The 16,429-nt window shown below is 46.4% G+C and overlaps 6 protein-coding genes across 6 annotated transcripts; 2 read left to right on the forward strand and 4 right to left on the reverse strand.

The window, feature by feature from the left end:
• Nucleotides 1–324: 324 nt before the first annotated feature.
• Nucleotides 325–1,952, reverse strand: EDB93DRAFT_1136322 (uncharacterized protein). The gene is made up of 2 exons (XM_041449157.1): nt 1,659–1,952; nt 325–1,597 (listed from the first exon to the last, which is right to left on the reverse strand). Exons 1-2 carry the CDS (start codon nt 1,885–1,887, stop codon nt 678–680), a joined length of 1,149 nt encoding a protein of 382 aa, XP_041309200.1. The 5' UTR covers nt 1,888–1,952; the 3' UTR covers nt 325–677.
• A 95-nt stretch (nt 1,953–2,047) lies between these two features.
• Nucleotides 2,048–3,343, forward strand: EDB93DRAFT_1136325 (uncharacterized protein). The gene is made up of 3 exons (XM_041449158.1): nt 2,048–2,227; nt 2,424–2,670; nt 2,728–3,343. The coding sequence occupies exons 1-3, from the start codon at nt 2,094–2,096 to the stop codon at nt 3,112–3,114; spliced, it is 768 nt and encodes a 255-aa protein (XP_041309201.1). The 5' UTR covers nt 2,048–2,093; the 3' UTR covers nt 3,115–3,343.
• An 871-nt stretch (nt 3,344–4,214) lies between these two features.
• Nucleotides 4,215–6,605, forward strand: EDB93DRAFT_1239857 (phosphoribosyltransferase-like protein; the record flags this gene model as incomplete). Its single annotated transcript, XM_041451686.1, has 9 exons — nt 4,215–4,232; nt 4,610–4,850; nt 4,904–4,989; nt 5,038–5,413; nt 5,473–5,696; nt 5,749–5,873; nt 5,929–6,002; nt 6,052–6,151; nt 6,203–6,605. 9 exons carry the CDS (start codon nt 4,215–4,217, stop codon nt 6,603–6,605), a joined length of 1,647 nt encoding a protein of 548 aa, XP_041309202.1.
• Nucleotides 6,606–6,910: 305 nt separating this feature from the next.
• EDB93DRAFT_1239859 (uncharacterized protein) lies at nt 6,911–8,168 on the reverse strand (the record flags this gene model as incomplete). Its single annotated transcript, XM_041451687.1, has 7 exons — nt 6,911–7,060; nt 7,090–7,391; nt 7,445–7,586; nt 7,640–7,779; nt 7,863–7,970; nt 8,028–8,048; nt 8,108–8,168. 7 exons carry the CDS (start codon nt 8,166–8,168, stop codon nt 6,911–6,913), a joined length of 924 nt encoding a protein of 307 aa, XP_041309203.1.
• Nucleotides 8,169–10,004: 1,836 nt separating this feature from the next.
• Nucleotides 10,005–11,868, reverse strand: EDB93DRAFT_1248975 (uncharacterized protein; the record flags this gene model as incomplete). The annotated part of the gene is made up of 17 exons (XM_041452784.1): nt 10,005–10,055; nt 10,103–10,326; nt 10,391–10,448; nt 10,498–10,525; nt 10,573–10,632; nt 10,696–10,830; nt 10,877–10,892; nt 10,941–10,952; nt 11,007–11,028; nt 11,081–11,118; nt 11,169–11,194; nt 11,253–11,278; nt 11,331–11,348; nt 11,405–11,513; nt 11,572–11,585; nt 11,633–11,714; nt 11,774–11,868. The coding sequence occupies 17 exons, from the start codon at nt 11,866–11,868 to the stop codon at nt 10,005–10,007; spliced, it is 1,014 nt and encodes a 337-aa protein (XP_041309204.1).
• Nucleotides 11,869–13,276: 1,408 nt separating this feature from the next.
• Nucleotides 13,277–15,784, reverse strand: EDB93DRAFT_240432 (uncharacterized protein). Its single transcript, XM_041455820.1, has 17 exons — nt 15,393–15,784; nt 15,235–15,316; nt 15,168–15,181; nt 15,011–15,119; nt 14,941–14,958; nt 14,860–14,885; nt 14,780–14,805; nt 14,692–14,729; nt 14,612–14,636; nt 14,541–14,552; nt 14,469–14,484; nt 14,281–14,418; nt 14,167–14,226; nt 14,089–14,116; nt 13,980–14,037; nt 13,681–13,925; nt 13,277–13,629 (listed from the first exon to the last, which is right to left on the reverse strand). The coding sequence occupies exons 1-17, from the start codon at nt 15,485–15,487 to the stop codon at nt 13,576–13,578; spliced, it is 1,044 nt and encodes a 347-aa protein (XP_041309205.1). The 5' UTR covers nt 15,488–15,784; the 3' UTR covers nt 13,277–13,575.
• Nucleotides 15,785–16,429: the final 645 nt, after the last annotated feature.

Raw genomic sequence — 16,429 nt, forward strand, 5'->3', positions numbered from 1 at the left:
CGGTACGAACGACCGCATCAGTAACTGCTGGCAGATATTTAATGCATGCGATGATCAGAGACATAGCCAGACCGCATTTCAAGCACACATCTATGAAAGATGTGTCGACGTCTTATCTCGAGTCGATGCACTGCAGCACAAGGCTGCACCGCCCGTATATAGCCCTTCTGATCCGAAATTTCTGGCAAAAGATGCAGATGCCGCGAAGACACAAGGACAGCGGTCTAATTACATAATATTTAATTATCAGAATAGTTCTAAATTTTGGGGTCCCGATGATGTTACGTTTTTTTTTTTTTCTTTTCATTTTATCGATCATGACTCGTTCTTTTATCAATGCACCTCTCCGGGTAGGTTATTACATATGAACCAGTGCGCACAGGCAACCAGATGGATCGTGGTAGCGGAAGAAAGAACTGGGCGCCAATGTTTTATTTATGTTCAAGCAGTACAGCAACTGGTATACAATGTATCTCATGAAATTCTCAATAATAGCAGCATCGCGTGAGGCACGCTGAAGTACGTAGGAAATACTGTGAGTAAACAAGCGGTATAAATACGAGCAGATCGCTAAAAAAAAATACGAGTGCGGGAGATAGCATGTCAACATCCTAGACATGTAGGGCCAAATAGATTGTATTGACAGCAAAGCGCGCCAGCACTTTCAGATTCCGAAACTACTTCCTTGTGGGAAATCCATCATCATACTCGACTTGCTGATCGACCGTGATTTGCACGCCCAACCCAGTGCGCGCACGAGGAATACCACTATCAACGTCATCCACAATAATTGGAAGTACAGCCTTGGTTTCCTCGTGAGGAGTGACACTGCTTTTGTCAGCATCCCACTCTCCAGCCTCTTTACGAGCGGCCACGGCGACAGTGGCATCACGCATATCGCCGAGAGTGAATGTGTGGTTAACCCCTCTTGGTCTAGTTCCTGAACCAGAAAGCGAGTGGGTATTGGCTCCTGATGAAGAAGCGGCGTGGGAAGAGATAGAGAATGTGCCACCGTTGGTAAGGTCACCTCTAACAGAGAGGATAATGCGCATAGACATTGTTGTTGTAAGCACAGCTGCCATGCTGGTGACAATTGTCTTGATGGGGTCGGTTGGACCCGTGGGCGTCATGATGAAGTAGAAGAAGACGTTGATAAGGTTTACGAGGAGAATGGCACCGTACAGGTTCAAGCCATCACGAAGCACGAGACGCCAGTAAGATACACGCCTGGTTTCGAGGGTTTGTATACTGCGTATGGCAGCGAAAACGAAGCTGGTAGCATAGAGCAAGGTTGGAGCTAGCCAGTAAATTCCCACCCAGCTTGCGTTATTCAAGGGACCAGCAATGCATCCCTGGCCATCTTCTAGATGAACAGAGCGGTAGAAGCCGCAGCAAATTGCGGTTACAACAATCTGCACAGCGTACAATGCCCACATAGTCGCGCGAACATGTTGAACGTGGCCATAGATAGCCGATATGCGCATGACATGGACAGCGGATGCAACAGCGAGGAGAACTGCCGTACAAATTGGCTCGTAAGGCCAGAACGCGACGCAATCTGTGTCCTGTACGACTGTCGTACTAAAGAACATTACACCTGCGTTTCAGGTTAACGCCCGAGGTCTCACGATAAGACGGGCTTAGAGAGGAAAATGCACCTGTTACAACAAAGTCTGCTAGGACCCAGAATTGCATGAAGTAATACATGAACTTCAGAGCTGGCCATTTTGGTAGACGTCCCAGCCTGTAGGACCTGGGAGTGAGAACGAGAGCATCCCAGGCCAATACAGTGAGTGTGCAGACGAAGAAATATTTTTGTGCGGATAGATGAGGTGGAAGATCCAATGAAGCAGGAAGACTCGGGGTTGTGGTTGTCGTGTTCGACATTGCAGATGGGAAGGAGGAAAGGCAATGAGCGCTAGATCTACATGGCTAGCAGCGATTTTATTCGCATAACGAGGCAGTTCCATCAGCTGCTACTTATGTAAGCACAATCTTGATCCCATCCCACAGGGTCCTCCCACGGTAATTTGTAAATTGGCCGTAAGAACGAACCTTGGCGTTCCATCCGACGAACTCGCATAATAATCTTAATGTCTTCTTCATCGTCGCTGTCGTCCTCCACGCCTACCCTTACTAGTTCATTTATTCAGCCATCGACGAGTCAAAGTTCCACCGCGGGAGACACTGACCAACCGCCATCTGATACATCAACCACGCTATATCTGTATGTGTTGCCTGATCCCACATAGGCCTCATAGGCTAACACAGGCTCCATCGTCCCATGCACTGCTTCCCGAACGTTTCATCCGCATTCGCAAAACGTTTCTCTTCCCTTCTTCATATCATTGATATCCTTCCTTGTTTTCATACATTTCCTTGGTACGTTACGTGCCGCTCATATCCATGAATTCTGCAACCAGCTTCACGTTCCTCGCTACCCTTTTCGTCCTCCTTCTCATATCTGCCTCTATCATATTTCGGTCCTTCCTCATACGCCGTCGCTTTCGTCGGCGTGTTGAAGACGCTTTGGCACAAGGTGTCTATATTGACCTACAACCCTCAGTGCTCGGTCTCACTTCACGGTATATTGGAGAGAAACCCAGCGTGCATGAAGCCTGGGTTAAACAGGATGCCCTACAGGAAAAATCCCAGTGGCAGGCTATCATGGTCTGTTTCAAGCCATGTAGTCATTCGCAGGGCCTGACTGATACTTTCCCCTAACAGCCTGTGACTGCTCTTTTAACACACAGGGTCGAACCTACTGCGGATTCCCGATTACCTCACGAATGTTCACAACAACAGCGACCCTCATTCCTCGCGCGCTTTAAGCGACATACCACATCTCCTGACTCACATCCAGCCACAATTCTTCAGCATTCTCCCTCCTCAGACGACTCCGTCTCCGTCTGTGTCCTAATCACCATGCCTGATCCTTTATGCCCAATCCATTTAAAGGATCCACCGGAAGATTCGACCAAGTCGCAACTAATAGATCCGAACCTGGGCGTAACCACAGGGAGGGCCAGCGATGAGGAAGGTGTCCCAAATGTTGTTTTTGGCATTGCCGAACTTCCTGTGCTTGGCGGCTGGACAGAAGCAACCATGGCGTAACGTTTTCATTTTCAGTTATACACTTCCCTGGTATGACAAACACGAATTGTGTGGTAATATGATATATTGATTGGTGTAGACCTGTTGACGCTTAACTAATCTTGGCTCTCATCATGTACTGTATTCTTGTTTTGTAACACTTACTACCACTTACTCACACCGTGATACTCACCATCCTAGTATGCATGTTAGCAGGAACAACACAATACAGAAATGTCCCTACCATCCTGTGCGCGGACACGATGTCCGAGTCAACGACATGAAGGCATCCGTACCTGTTGCAACCTCGTGCGTCGCATAACCCTGTACATGTGCCTTTTGACATAGAGGCCTCGTACCTTGAGCGTACCGACGGCATCCTCACACTGCCTCACACCGTGACATAGCATTGCCACATCATGATATCGTTCTCCAGAACGCAGCTCTAGTTGTCACCGCATTGACAATTTGACATCCGTCAACGAAGTAGATGCCTATCTTAACCATCAAGTCGCATCGCCATGATCATACTAGCCAACTCCGAGTCTCACACGCCACTTGAACCCTCCGGTTATCTATCAAGATAAGTAGCATCATGACCCCAGATATCTGTTGATCAAAGAAGACAGCGAATCGATATTCTCGCGCTGATCCTGAGTTGATGTTTACGAGTGTGGATGGAGTCTAACGCCGCTTCAAGTACCTGCTAGTAAAGGAAAACGAAAGATCCACTGTTTTCCTTCTTGGAGGTGAGACAAATAGGACAGACGTAATAACTCACCTCGAAGTAGACTTTTGCGCCCTGGAAAGACTGGTGAGACGTGTCGCACAAAGATCAACTGACGTTCAAAGTTCGCCACGGCAGAGTTCGGGACCGAGTCACCAGCAGAAGTCTAGAAGATGGGATTGGCCTGAGTTAAAGGTGGTGTAAGTAGACTATTAGGCATATTTCGTGTAATCGCATCCCCTCAATTGGGTAGACCGTGACTATAGAAGTTGAAGCTGGAACAAGACAGTTTCCTTCCTTCCTTGGACGTCGATGCTGGTCGACCTTGAAAGAAATAAGCTGTGGACTAGGTGTGATCAACACGACGCTGGATTTGAAAGGCAGCAGACATCGTATGGGCAGTGAAGGAACAGTTAGTATCGTTTTGCCAGCCGGTCGTGCCCGGTCATCGGCAAGACTCATGGATACCAGAGGCTATTATAAGCGAGGTTGAGGTATTAATTACAATAGCGAGGACAATACATCGATGATAGATGGGATGAGGAGTTACCGGGAATTACACAGTCTACCGATATAGCCTAGAGTTTCGCCATTCGGCAAAACTGACCCCAAGTAGTTTCACCCCCTACACTACCAACAAGTACTCTTTTCCCGCTGTTCTTTATCACGACATCATTGCGACATCACTGATATAATCTGCAGTCTCCAGGCTTTCTGCTCTCTCTTCCTCCACCCGGGCCGCATCCGCAAGTGAGTTCGTTTCTTGACCGTACTGAATCTCGATGTTAGACCCTTTTCGATTTAGTGTGTGGTATTCTAGGCTTACTGCTTCATGATGCATCAGTTGATGCAGCACTGGAGATTTCTGAAGGTCTCTCTTTGCTGCAGCATAGAGGACAGGATGCATGTGGCATTGTAACATGTGGACCCAAAGGCCGATTCTTTCAATGCAAAGCCAATGGCATGGTCCGGGATGTCTTAGATGAGAAGGCCATCGCAAAATTGATCGGAGGCATGGGTGTTGGCCATGGTAAGCCTTTGCAGTAATGCGATCCTGCCAACGATTACCATACCACACCGTAGTCCGTTATCCAACTGCTGGTAGCTCGGATATCGCCGAAGCACAACCTTTCTACGTTAATTCACCTTATGGTATTGTATTCGCCCACGTGAGTCTCTAGATCTCTTCCTTAGAGTCGACTGAGGGCGACGCTTAGAACGGGAACCTCATAGACAGCCCATCGCTTTTGCAATATATGGATGCCACATCACATAGACATATAAACACTCCATCTGATTCAGAACTTTTACTCAACCTTTTCGCCGACAACCTCCAGAAGACAGGCAAATTTCGTATCAATGAAGACGACATTTTCACCGCTATAGGCGGTCTTATGAGGCAGTGCACAGGAGCATATGCGTGTGTTGCAATGCTTGCTGGCTTCGGAATTATTGCATTCCGAGATCCAAATGGCATAAGACCAGTCGGAATGGCTTCAAGAAGGACCAATGCCGGAAGAGACTACCTCTTTGCAAGTGAGAGCATTGTCGCTGATGCTTTGGGCTTTACCGCGTGGGAGGATGTGAAGCCCGGTCAGTTCTTGTCCCCATCGTCAGCTGCAGCTATTGATGGGTCGCATTGGTGGTACAAGGCGAAGCAGTGATCATCACTCGGTCGGGGGTTTCCAGGAAACGAGTCGCAGCTCATGCGACCTTTGCACCAGATATCTTTGAATATGTCTACTTCGCTCGCCCTGATTCTGTGCTCGACGGCATCAGTGTTTACCGCAGTCGAATGGCTATGGGCGACGCGCTTGCTGTCGAAGTTGATAAAGTTTTGAAGGAGCGTGGCATCACAGTGGATGTCGTCATCCCAGTCAGTGGTTTCCGCCGTTCTACGATTCTATTGTCTAAGGTGTTTTTAGCAGGTTCCTGATACGTCTCGTGTTGCTGCTTTGAATCTTGCACAGAAGCTCAAATTGCCTTATCGAGAGGGATTCATCAAGAATCGCTATGTTGGCAGGACATTCATTATGCCAGGTCAACAAATGAGGTAATACGCATGGGTTACCATGAACACGAATGGGTGATGCCAAGACTTTTCACAGACGAAAGAATGTGAGGAGAAAATTAAACGCCATGGCGTTGGAGTTCTCCGGGAAGAATGTTCTCCTTGTTGATGGTAAGATTTAAAATATTGAACCCTAACATATCGTAATACCATGTTCTAGATTCCATCGTTCGCGGTACCACATCAGAAGAGATTATACAGATGGCGAAGGATGTCGGCGCGAAAAAGGTCATCGTCGCAAGCTGCGCCCCTCCTATACGGTACAGTAATTCCTACCAATAAACTTTGCCAGATGGCTGACGAAACTTCAGGCACTCGAATGTCTATGGCATCGATATGCCTTCAAGGACAGAGCTCGTTGCATATGAACGCAACACCGAAGAGATAGCCAAGGCTATTGGGGCAGATCTTGTCGTGTTCCAGACTCTTCCGGACCTCATCGCATCCGTGCGACAATTCAACCCGTCTATTTCAACGTTCGATTGTTCCGTATTCACCGGAGAGTATGTGACTGGCGGTGTCAATGAGGAGTATTTGCACCGATTGGAGTCGCTCCGTGCGGACAACGTCAAGAACAAGACGACCGTAGTCTCACGGGAAGACGGCAGTAGGGTGAATGGATTGCACACCGGGGTGAATGTGTTGGCATCTAGCGGTCCGGTTAACGGCACGGACGTCACAGTTGGATTGCACAACACCTGGAATATAAGTTGACAGTTACTTGGCTCTTTTTCTTCCCCTATTAGACTATAATAGTTTCCTGATATTCAATTTTGTGGTCTAGAGAGAACTCGAGGAGAGCAGCGTAGGGAGCGGGATCGAAGGGATGGTAATGTCAATAGTATTGTCGTCAACAGGAATAGAGTGGATAGATAGTAACCGCACTAGTCATACACTACTGAGACAGTTGTTGTACAATCAATGTATAATAGATGATGACCCTAAAAAACACAATGCAAGTGCTAAATAAAATCGTTGAGTAGAACGTATGCAGTGGAGTGAATAGTTCAATTTGAAGTTCATCGGGTCGGCATGATACGTGCATTACTAGTCTGTCCTGGAAGTTGGGAAAGAGTGCGGTGCTTCGGCATGAAAAGAGAAGCCATGGGGTCCTTCTTGTTTATTGGAGGCTTAAGCAGGCCGCTGTTCTCCCGCGGATGGTAACTGCACTGTTGATGAAAGTTTCGATACTGCGAACAGGAGAGGAAGCCGGCTTTGGAGGAGTAGCAAGGGATGAGACCGACGGCACAGGAGGTCGGCCAGATGACTGAAGCGATGCAGGAGGGATAGACGGTCGCTTGTAGGAGACTGTCTTGACGGTGACCATGCTCTTGGTCTGTTCGGAAGGTCTAGATGCTGCTGGCTTTATACTAAGTGAACTATGCAGTGTGCGCTGTCGCTTAGGAGGAAGGAGACGGGCAGAGTACATGGAAGTACGGAGCTTAGTGGCCTCATTCTTGGTCTTCTGAAAGAGTGACTTGGGTTGACTCGGTGCTCCCCCTTGATACAGAAGCAATTAACCACTGAAAGTAATTCAGATAAAGATAACATACACCCTCGAGCACGTTTTGGGGGAGGTAGGCGATCGGTGATCTTGACCTCACGTTCCTTCTTTCGTTCTTCCGCTTCCATGCGTTGACTGCGGAGCCTAGAGCCTGCTAGTTCAAGCCGTTCGGCCTCTGCCTCTCTTAATAACTGTCCCGGCCTGTTTGTCAAGAAAGTATGGAAAAATTCAAGGAGAAGCTTACGAAAAATTGTTCGCGCCACGATTCGGGGGCCTCAGAGCCTTCTTGAAAATACTGTTCAGCTAAGAGGGGAAATGTTTTCCAACACAAGCGTTGCCATATTTCTTTGTTACCGTCAGGGACCAGAGGAGAGATTATTGGATCTATTGAACCCACCAGAGGTATCATTCTCAAGATACTGCAGGAGGTGGATCAGGCATGAAAGCACGACAGCAGAATATGGAACGAACGGGTGATGATTGTTCCAGACGAAAAAGGGTATCTGCAGAGCAAAATTCCAGCACCGGTTTAATCACATCATAGCGTATAGCATCGTCTCCCAAACTGCTTATAGCTGGAGGAATGACCTGCATCAGTCTCGGACAATATTGTTTGAAGTCTTCGCACGCACAATCTGTGTAAGTAGAGAGGACTATACAAGACGATCACTTCAGCATACAGCCACACAATCGAATTTGATAGGCAACTCACCACGCTGACAATAGGTGACCAACGTGGGTAAGCGACGAGACTGGCCCTCAGCCTCTGACATTATTAGAGAAGAAATATAGATCGAAATGTAGCGTGCTGGGTAGATAGCCAAGGAAATGCAGACAGTATGTGCTTAAGTGAGTGATTTGGTTAAGTTCAGCCTTGGAAGCTTGGCCGTCGCTTCATATTAATACGTACTGCCTCAGGCCCACGCCTGTGGCGCTGCGACCTTTTGGAGATTACCCATTTTGGAAAGCCCCTTATTCAATTGTGGACCATGACCACTATTAAACTGGCCTTGCGAACAATAGCAAGGCTTGTGAACAAAGAGAAATTGAGTTTGGGTACTCTACGTGTGCACGAAGCTTAAGGTAGCAGTATGTACAAATAGGTGCTTCATCAAACAGTCTGCAGGCTTTGGGGTTGGCCCCTTAGCTCTAGTTGTTCTTTCTAATCCGTGCTTTGAACTGACGTGCGAGATATAGCCCGCGACAACTTGCTCATCACTGCTAATTTGGAACATGTAAGGAGTACATACTAGTAGACTGATTTCTCATGTGTGGTAACTTTGAAGAATCCATAAAAGATTTACGAATACTATCCCGTGAGCAGACTCGTCAGGTAGGCAATCATAATTCATCACACTGACTAGAAAGAATCCATTTCCATGATCATCGCAATCGGCTGCTGTAGTAAAGCGTGTCGATTTCCATCAACAATAACGAAACTACGCAGCCCGAACGGGTCGCGTGAGATGTAGCACTTTGTCGTCGGGTTGTCGAAATACAGTAGGAAATTTATTGTCTTGTGACGTACTGAGGCGCAGCTCCGGCGTGGCGTTTATGGCAGTCGGAGGAATCAATATTGTCTGCGTTGGCCTGCAGATAGCATCGGGCGTTCAGGAGTGCGGCCTCCAAAACCAGAAAACCTGGATAAGTAAATCGAAAAAGATGACAGAGAACAGGATAGACATACGACCAGCTAATAGAATGTCATTCCCGTACCTTTATGTAGATAAATGTTTCAACGTTTGTTACCTGCCATAGACTGTTTTGTAAATATCGCGTGAATACATGTTGCGGTTGCCTGGAACGAGGAACCGTTCACGTCAGTGCCAAAAGTCTAGAACCGAAAGTGTGACCAACATATCTTGGAAGTTTATTGGTCTCAGAATTTTCATTTAGATTATCACGGGTATTTTACCTACTAAGTGTTCAGTCTCGCTCGTTTGCGAATGTTTCTCTAGAATTTCTCCCAACCAAACTAGGCTGGTATCTGCCTTGTCATTGCGCGAGAACGTTCTACTTGTGCCGTCATCTGAAGTCCTAGAGCGACTTCTGGCTGCCGTCACAATACACTTTCTTGGGTGTGTACCCGTGGAAGTACGGTACGGTCACGGTGTTGACGGCCCTCCCGTGCGACACCCTGCCCAAAAGTGATGCATTGGCTGCGGTGCTGATGGTGGGGTGCGGAGGCATAGCCCCGACGTGGCAGTGGAAGGCATGAAAGAATATTGACTCGGATATGATAGGAACATGCCACTTTATGGATTCGACCGCCCTGCCCAGTCTTTACTACGTGGCTGACCACTCGACTTGTCACTTGTAGCTGGTCAACAAGTGCTGACTAATCCTAAACCGCCGTCGCGGGCTTCTCATTCCACCCGAGTCTTGTTGTCATATGTTGACTTTGTTACACAAGTTTGATACTAGCCTACTTAGTCAAGTTAATCCCGCCAACGTTGACTATGGGCACACCAATAAATAATTGGTTGAATCGAGAAACCCACATCCGTGTAGCACACCAGTACGATAATACAATTTACCAAGAATTTACGGTCATTGGCCAGTCCCAGTCATCTGACGAGATGAATGCAACGATCCACACAATTGATCCATTACGCTGAAGAGAGAGAAATTTCCATCGCTACCTCATTCAGCCGCTGTGACTAGAGCAAATCAGTCCTATTCTATCGACAATAGCGCAACCACTGACCGTGACAGCCTGGTCAGGTCGAGCAACATGCAATGCTTCATCACCAGGATGCTTAAACATGTTATTGTGGGACGCCTGCATTTCCTCATCCTGCGAAGCTCCAACATGCAACCTCGGACGGTAGACGTCATGGCGCACATGGTATTCTGAAGAACGCATTGTGTCTGTGTTGTGCTGCGCGTAATATCCCACGTTTAGGAGTGCGATGGCCAAGTGGACATGTACTAAGATGATACCGTGACCACGAATCAGCATGATCCTTCTTGTCGAAGAATTTTTTAGCCATACATTTAAGAGCTAAAAATTCGGCAGCTATAAATATCAGGTTCTTCGGCATCACTGCCCACTGTAGACGGTCAGATAGAAGATCGTCAGAACAAGAGGTATGGGCTCACTGTAATGATAGCTACCATTGAACACATACTGCAAGAAATGAGTCAAGGTATGGAGTAGGCTAGAATGAAGAATACCTCGTCAAACAGCCTGTATTAATGATATAATTCACGAGCGTTGATATGAAGAAGTCCGTCCTAAGTACAATATGTCAGTATTTCAGACCTGTCAGTGTATGACCTGCAACTCGCCTTGAGAACCCAGTACGAGAAATGATGAGGAGATAACACAGCGATGATACAATAAGGATATCGACAAAGGCAACAGCGCCACAATACGTGTATAATGCCCACGCAATGTTGATCAAATCGGCAAATAAGTGGACTTGCTGATATCTACACGCCATCAGTACTTATTTTGGGAATACGGTAGCTAACTTACGTGCACCACACAATGGCTTTATCGTGTTAAGGTGATAAATCAATGATAGTACCCAAGAACTCACCAATGGCAGGACCTGGAAGGACCCTCAGGGATCGCGTGAAGAGCATCATCAAATGACGGGACTCACCTGAAGTTAGGACGGCGATACTCTAATAGCAGATCAACAGAATGAAACACAAGGTCTTATCGTAAAAAACCTACTATTATGATCGGCAGAACCCTTGAACGGCCGTCGCTAACTAGGTTCACCGCATAAGTCATGATAAATATACTGATAGGAGGGAAATACTTGTCCATATGCGATAAACATATAGACTACGTATTAACAAGGAATTGAGTAAATGCTGCGTATAACACTGTACAAGGAACTTACAGACGGTCTACAAAGACGGTGAGAAACTGTGGAGTGCATGTGTAAGGCGAATCATAGAATTTAGGACATGTAACTTACGGCGACTACCAACTGAAGCTGCACAAGCATATCAATACGATATATAGTGAGTCGCAGAGGAAGCAGAAACTCACTTTACAACTCCATACGATTTCTGTGAGCGCAGGAATGTTCGCGAAGTTAACCACTAAATAAAAATAGGTGCAATGAACGATCAGGGCTAGATGCAGAGCATCAAGTATACTAAAAGTTCAGTGTTATCTCGACGTGTCCGATAATTACAACTCAAAGAGATACCTACCAAAGCGACATGACCTAAAATAGAATTAATAACAGAAAATGACGAAGCAGCATAGACGTACGACTATCTTGTAGAATGTTATTGCTGTACCATTATGCGTCTGAAAGTAGATGAAAGCTTGGGCGTAGGTGCCACCAAAAAAACTGTTTCGCGAGAGGAAACATTCGACACTGACCGAATAATTAATAAAAAGTTCACTTACATTGCTGCAAGGACTACCCCGATAAACAGTACCCCGACCGTGTTCGCGAGTTGAAGGTGTGGGATGAGGTCTTGGGAAGCCATCGCCAGTGGCATGTAGGTCAAGTCCACCAGTAATACGGTTGTTCCACCGTGTTATATATGATATATCCCGCAGCACGGAGCAATAAGGTTAGCATTTTTTGTGATGAATGATGTTTTGGTGTTGACGGTGAGGGTACATCTACGATGAGGATGAAACAGTATGATGACGCTCTTAAGTTCATCAGAAGATATGACTTACTGAAGTAGATGTAAGGTTGGTACCAGTACCACACGCATGGGTTTAGGCCAAGTTTAGGCCATTATTTGAAAGATATCGAATTGAAGCATTGAATTGAAGTTCAGTTTTCATTCATCCGAATGTCCGCCACGGACCGAGGACGGTACGTCAATATTGTTATTTGCGATTGTTGTTGATATGTTGACTAGAAAACAACGTACGTGATGTCCTGCTAACTTGAACGATGATCAATGACAACTAATGTCCTCGCGTCAAGTGGGTGGTCACTGGCTAGTACAATCTACCGCCAACTTCTCCACTCTCTAGTCTTGCAGCTTCTCCGAGTCCGTTTCAGATGGAAAAGATGACGATGATGTACAGGATCAATTCGGAATCCGATACTGTCACATTTTTTGATCAGCTAAAGATGTGGAACCTAGTGGACTCAGGCTATGTAATTGCAGGTTTGAAAGTACTAGTGAGGTGAGAATAATCATCTTCTGACGTTTGAGCTTGTAACACTGAGTTTCAAATAGCTGGGTTGATGCTGTAAGATACGTCAAAAGAGTGCACACACGCCGCTGCACGCAGGATAACCTCACTGGAACAAGCCTGATCCACTCTCTTCTATTCTGCTGAAACACCCTGCTCGGCGTTCGAATGCTCAACTTTAATATTTGAAACAATCCGGGCTAGTACTGATGATATCTTGCTCCAAATTCAGGCCCATAACAATGATGACATGTCCCACCCAGCCCAAGATTCCGTGATCTCCGCTCGCGCTGATCATATTCTCGCAGGAGTCCTGGAGGCCCGAACCATTCATCGACAAAAAACTTCTGCACGCAGGCTATCATCATGAATATTTGCTTCAACCAAAAGATCGTCGAGAAGAACGACCACGATGGGTAAAATATGAACAGAACAGCATCTCCCTCCTGCATGTATGCATGTATGACCTCGGACGATCCCGACTCGGAAGCACCCGGCTCGGACCCGATATCAGAAGAGCGAGGAACTGCTGGCACAATGAAATTGAAACGTCAATCAAGTACTCTGCACTCGATGATCATCTCATCTCAGAGTAGCCTATAGAAGATCGAAAAATCACTCTCACGCGATTCTGATGAATACTTACGCGGTCCAGAAAAGTGACGGCGATCACAAATGTCGATGCCCCGCATCAGATCTAGGTTTCTGTTCAGAACGTTTCGATGTTTAAACTGTTTTTCCCTTGGGAATGCAAATGCAATCTTGCCCCGGACCGGTGGGGCAAGACTTGCATAGACGCTATTCAATTTTTTTTTTGATAGTTTGAGGGTGTGTGCGATGCGCAATCCAGAAGAACTCTTTGTTGCCAAGGCAGTATTTGGAATGACGTACACGACCCACGAGGTCCACTCAAGCGCACCGTGTCACCGTGACCATCATAATCAGGACTCGATTTAAATGGACTGATAATTTTGTAAAGTACACAGCAAACTGGAAGACCATTTAGGATTCTGCCTCATGACCAGATGGACGGATAATTAGTTTAAACTTTAAAGATCTACGAAAGACTCCTGCTGCACCGTTACCAAAATCGACCGTTGTGACTGAAGCGTCGTCATGAGTTCCTCATCTGGCACTGTGGTAACATAACTGACCTTGGCAACCATTGAGGGTCGAGTAGGAGGTATCACTTCGACATCGGGATGCGCGAGCAGGCTATTCCTAAATGATGGGAATTTCTCCTGCGACATATCGTGTGGCATAGTATTGGCAGCATTGGCATTAAAAGAATCTCTCTTGTGCTCACGGCGAAGTTCGAAGGAATTGATGGCGCCCATGTTACTAGTAGATTGTGTGTAGCATCCCGTGTTCAAAAGTGCAATGTACGAGTTGACGTAGACTTGAAATGAATCCATTGGTCAGCGCGATCCTTGGAGAACGCATTGTCTCATACGTTTAGCCAGTACAAATTGAATGCTGAGGAAAATGAAGTTGTATGGCATCACTGCGCACTGTAGGTGATCTGAGAGCCGAGGTGGACGGTACAACGATTGGAACCTTACCGTAAGGATAGATGCCAATGCGCATATACTGGGGGAAAGCATAAGTCGAGGTACGGGATGAGCTGGAAAGATCGTTACCTTGTCAGGCAACCACTATTGATTGTGCAACAGATGAGCCTTGTGATAAAGCCATCCGTGCTAAAATAAGTTGGTAGCATATCAGGTCCTGAGAGCTTATGGACTACCCCTCACCTGGAGAACCCAGTGCGGGAACTAGCGAAGAGATACCATAACGAGGATGTAACGAGTATATCGAGGAAAGTAGCTACGCTCAAAGCCAGGAACACGGTCCACCGGTCCAAAAACATTCCAGACGAAACTTGACCATACCTATTCACTATCAGCATTTCACCGCGTTAAGAAGAGTTATGTCTACTCACACCACATAAATCAAGGCTGGTTAGGTTAAGATGATGAGCCAACGTCAATAATAAGTACCGCTGAATACTCACCGATGGCAATACCTGACGGATTTCTCAAAAAAATCGAGCGGAGAGTATTCCCATTGACGGTCTGAGCTTACCTGAACTTGAAAGGATGACTATGCCCTAATCAACAAGATAAGATAAAATACTGGAATGGGACTTTCGATAGCAAACGCACCGGTATTATACGGAAAATTCTTGACCGATCCCTCCCAACTGAATTCGCTGCATCAGTCGTGTCAAATGTATTGGTAAAGAATAAATACCTATCCAAATGCGATGAGAATATAGCCTGTGAACCAAGAACGACTCAGTAGAGTGTATACACAGTGCACATGAAACTCACATATGGATCACATATACGGTAAGAATCTGCGGGTGGATGTCAGAGATGGATCGAAGAGCCTACAAAATGATAGTGATTTACGTTGAATACTGTCTGAAGCTGTACGAATCCAATCAACATCATAGTAAGAACTCCTCAAGTAAAAACTCACTTTAAAACTCCATATAGCTGTCGCGAGTGCAAAGATATTCGAGAAGTTGGTCACTAAATAATAATAGACGCAATGGACGGTTGCTGCCACTTGCACAGCATCGAGTGTCCTAAACCATCATGACGTGCCCGCCAATGTAATTTGAAGGGGTACCTACCAAAGAAACAAGACCTGGTGTAGCGTCAACACCAGAGCTGAAGAGAAGAAAAGACACGCAGACGTACGACGAGCCTATAAAATTTGGTCCATCTACCAGCATGTGTTCGGAAGTAGATGAAAGCTTGAACGGTGGTTAGACCAAAGAGCCTGTTCAGTGAAATATGGTACGACGACAGGAAGTGCTAAGCTTTATTTGCATAGTGAGCAATCAGTTTTTACTAACATTGCTGCAAGGATAGACCCAATGAAAAGTGCTCCATAAGTGTCTGTGAGGTCAACACGGACTTGTTGTGGTGGGATTTGTATTGAGGAGGACATTCATACGAGTATTGTCGGTTGAATCAAAACCGATAGCAACTGTATATATTCCGAGCGTATGAGGCGAGTAACACTTTGCCATTTGTAATGTGATGGCTCTCAGGCTGGTGCTGGCAGCTCACCATGGCCACGGACATCCGCTGGAACACTTAGGGAGGGTGCAGAATGAAATAACTTAATAAACAAACTTATCAGGGATATTGTTTTATCCGACATGATCGCCAGCGTGTACGCTAAGAAAAGCTGCAGAGACAGAACTTTTGGACATTGGCCATCCGAATTATGACACACACACTCGAATAATGGTTTGACCAATACTTGGTGACTGGATCATTCAGGTGACCATCAGCGTTGTGGGTGTGATCTTGGCAGCAAAGTTTGAAGTCATGCCGTGAGCGCTTTTGGCACTTGCGAGGTGCCCATGCGGCAGCAGAAGCTTGGCTTTAATAGGAATGGTGTTTGTTGCTGAGATCCTGCATATGCAAATCAGCGTGATGTAGGTACACTTGTCAAGTTGTTCACCTTCATCTGAGCCTGCAGCGAAGAGATTGCCACGTGCATACTAAAGTCCTTTATCAAAAGAGCAAGCGTGAGCGGATCAAGTAATCACATCCAAATGGCCACCTCCAGGATACCTTCACCGTCAATGCACCCACAACGTAACTTGTTCGCAATATTTACCTGACGCAGTGCGACCTGGATATGACGATATTTCTACAACAAATCGACTTGCAGATGAAAGACAAAAGGTCATGTCAGAGTGTAGGACTTGATGCTCTAGGTGAGACGCGTACGTGGACCGCAGCAGTTCCCCGTGCTGCAAAAAAGCGGCAATAGAGGTTGAACTTGATTGCGGCATAATCATAGTCTCTGGAAGTTTCGAACTCATCAAGTCATAACTCCGCGTGGGTATTTTATATTTGATATCCACGTTCTTGCAGC

The sequence above is a fragment of the Suillus bovinus genome, assembly GCF_016758785.1.
Source record: "Suillus bovinus strain UH-Sbo-P2 chromosome Unknown EDB93scaffold_17, whole genome shotgun sequence".
Taxonomy (NCBI): domain Eukaryota; kingdom Fungi; phylum Basidiomycota; class Agaricomycetes; order Boletales; family Suillaceae; genus Suillus; species Suillus bovinus.

Bases quoted from the DNA above. Each gene is read 5' to 3' on its own strand.
- EDB93DRAFT_1136322 (XM_041449157.1), bottom strand. From the start codon at position 1,887: ATGTCGAACACGACAACCACAACCCCGAGTCTTCCTGCTTCATTGGAT. The intron at 1,598-1,658 runs GTGCATTTTCCT...CCTGAAACGCAG, and splicing joins AGCAGACTTTGTTGTAACAG to GTGTAATGTTCTTTAGTACG.
- EDB93DRAFT_240432 (XM_041455820.1), bottom strand. From the start codon at position 15,487: ATGTCCTCCTCAATACAAATCCCACCACAACAAGTCCGTGTTGACCTC. The intron at 14,227-14,280 runs GTGAGGGGTAGT...AACTTATTTTAG, and splicing joins TCCCGCACTGGGTTCTCCAG to CACGGATGGCTTTATCACAA. The intron at 14,038-14,088 runs GTAAGGTTCCAA...GATCACCTACAG, and splicing joins CATTGGCATCTATCCTTACG to TGCGCAGTGATGCCATACAA.
- EDB93DRAFT_1136325 (XM_041449158.1), top strand. From the start codon at position 2,094: ATGTCTTCTTCATCGTCGCTGTCGTCCTCCACGCCTACCCTTACTAGT. The intron at 2,228-2,423 runs GTATGTGTTGCC...TTCTGCAACCAG, and splicing joins ACATCAACCACGCTATATCT to CTTCACGTTCCTCGCTACCC. The intron at 2,671-2,727 runs GTCTGTTTCAAG...TTCCCCTAACAG, and splicing joins CCCAGTGGCAGGCTATCATG to CCTGTGACTGCTCTTTTAAC.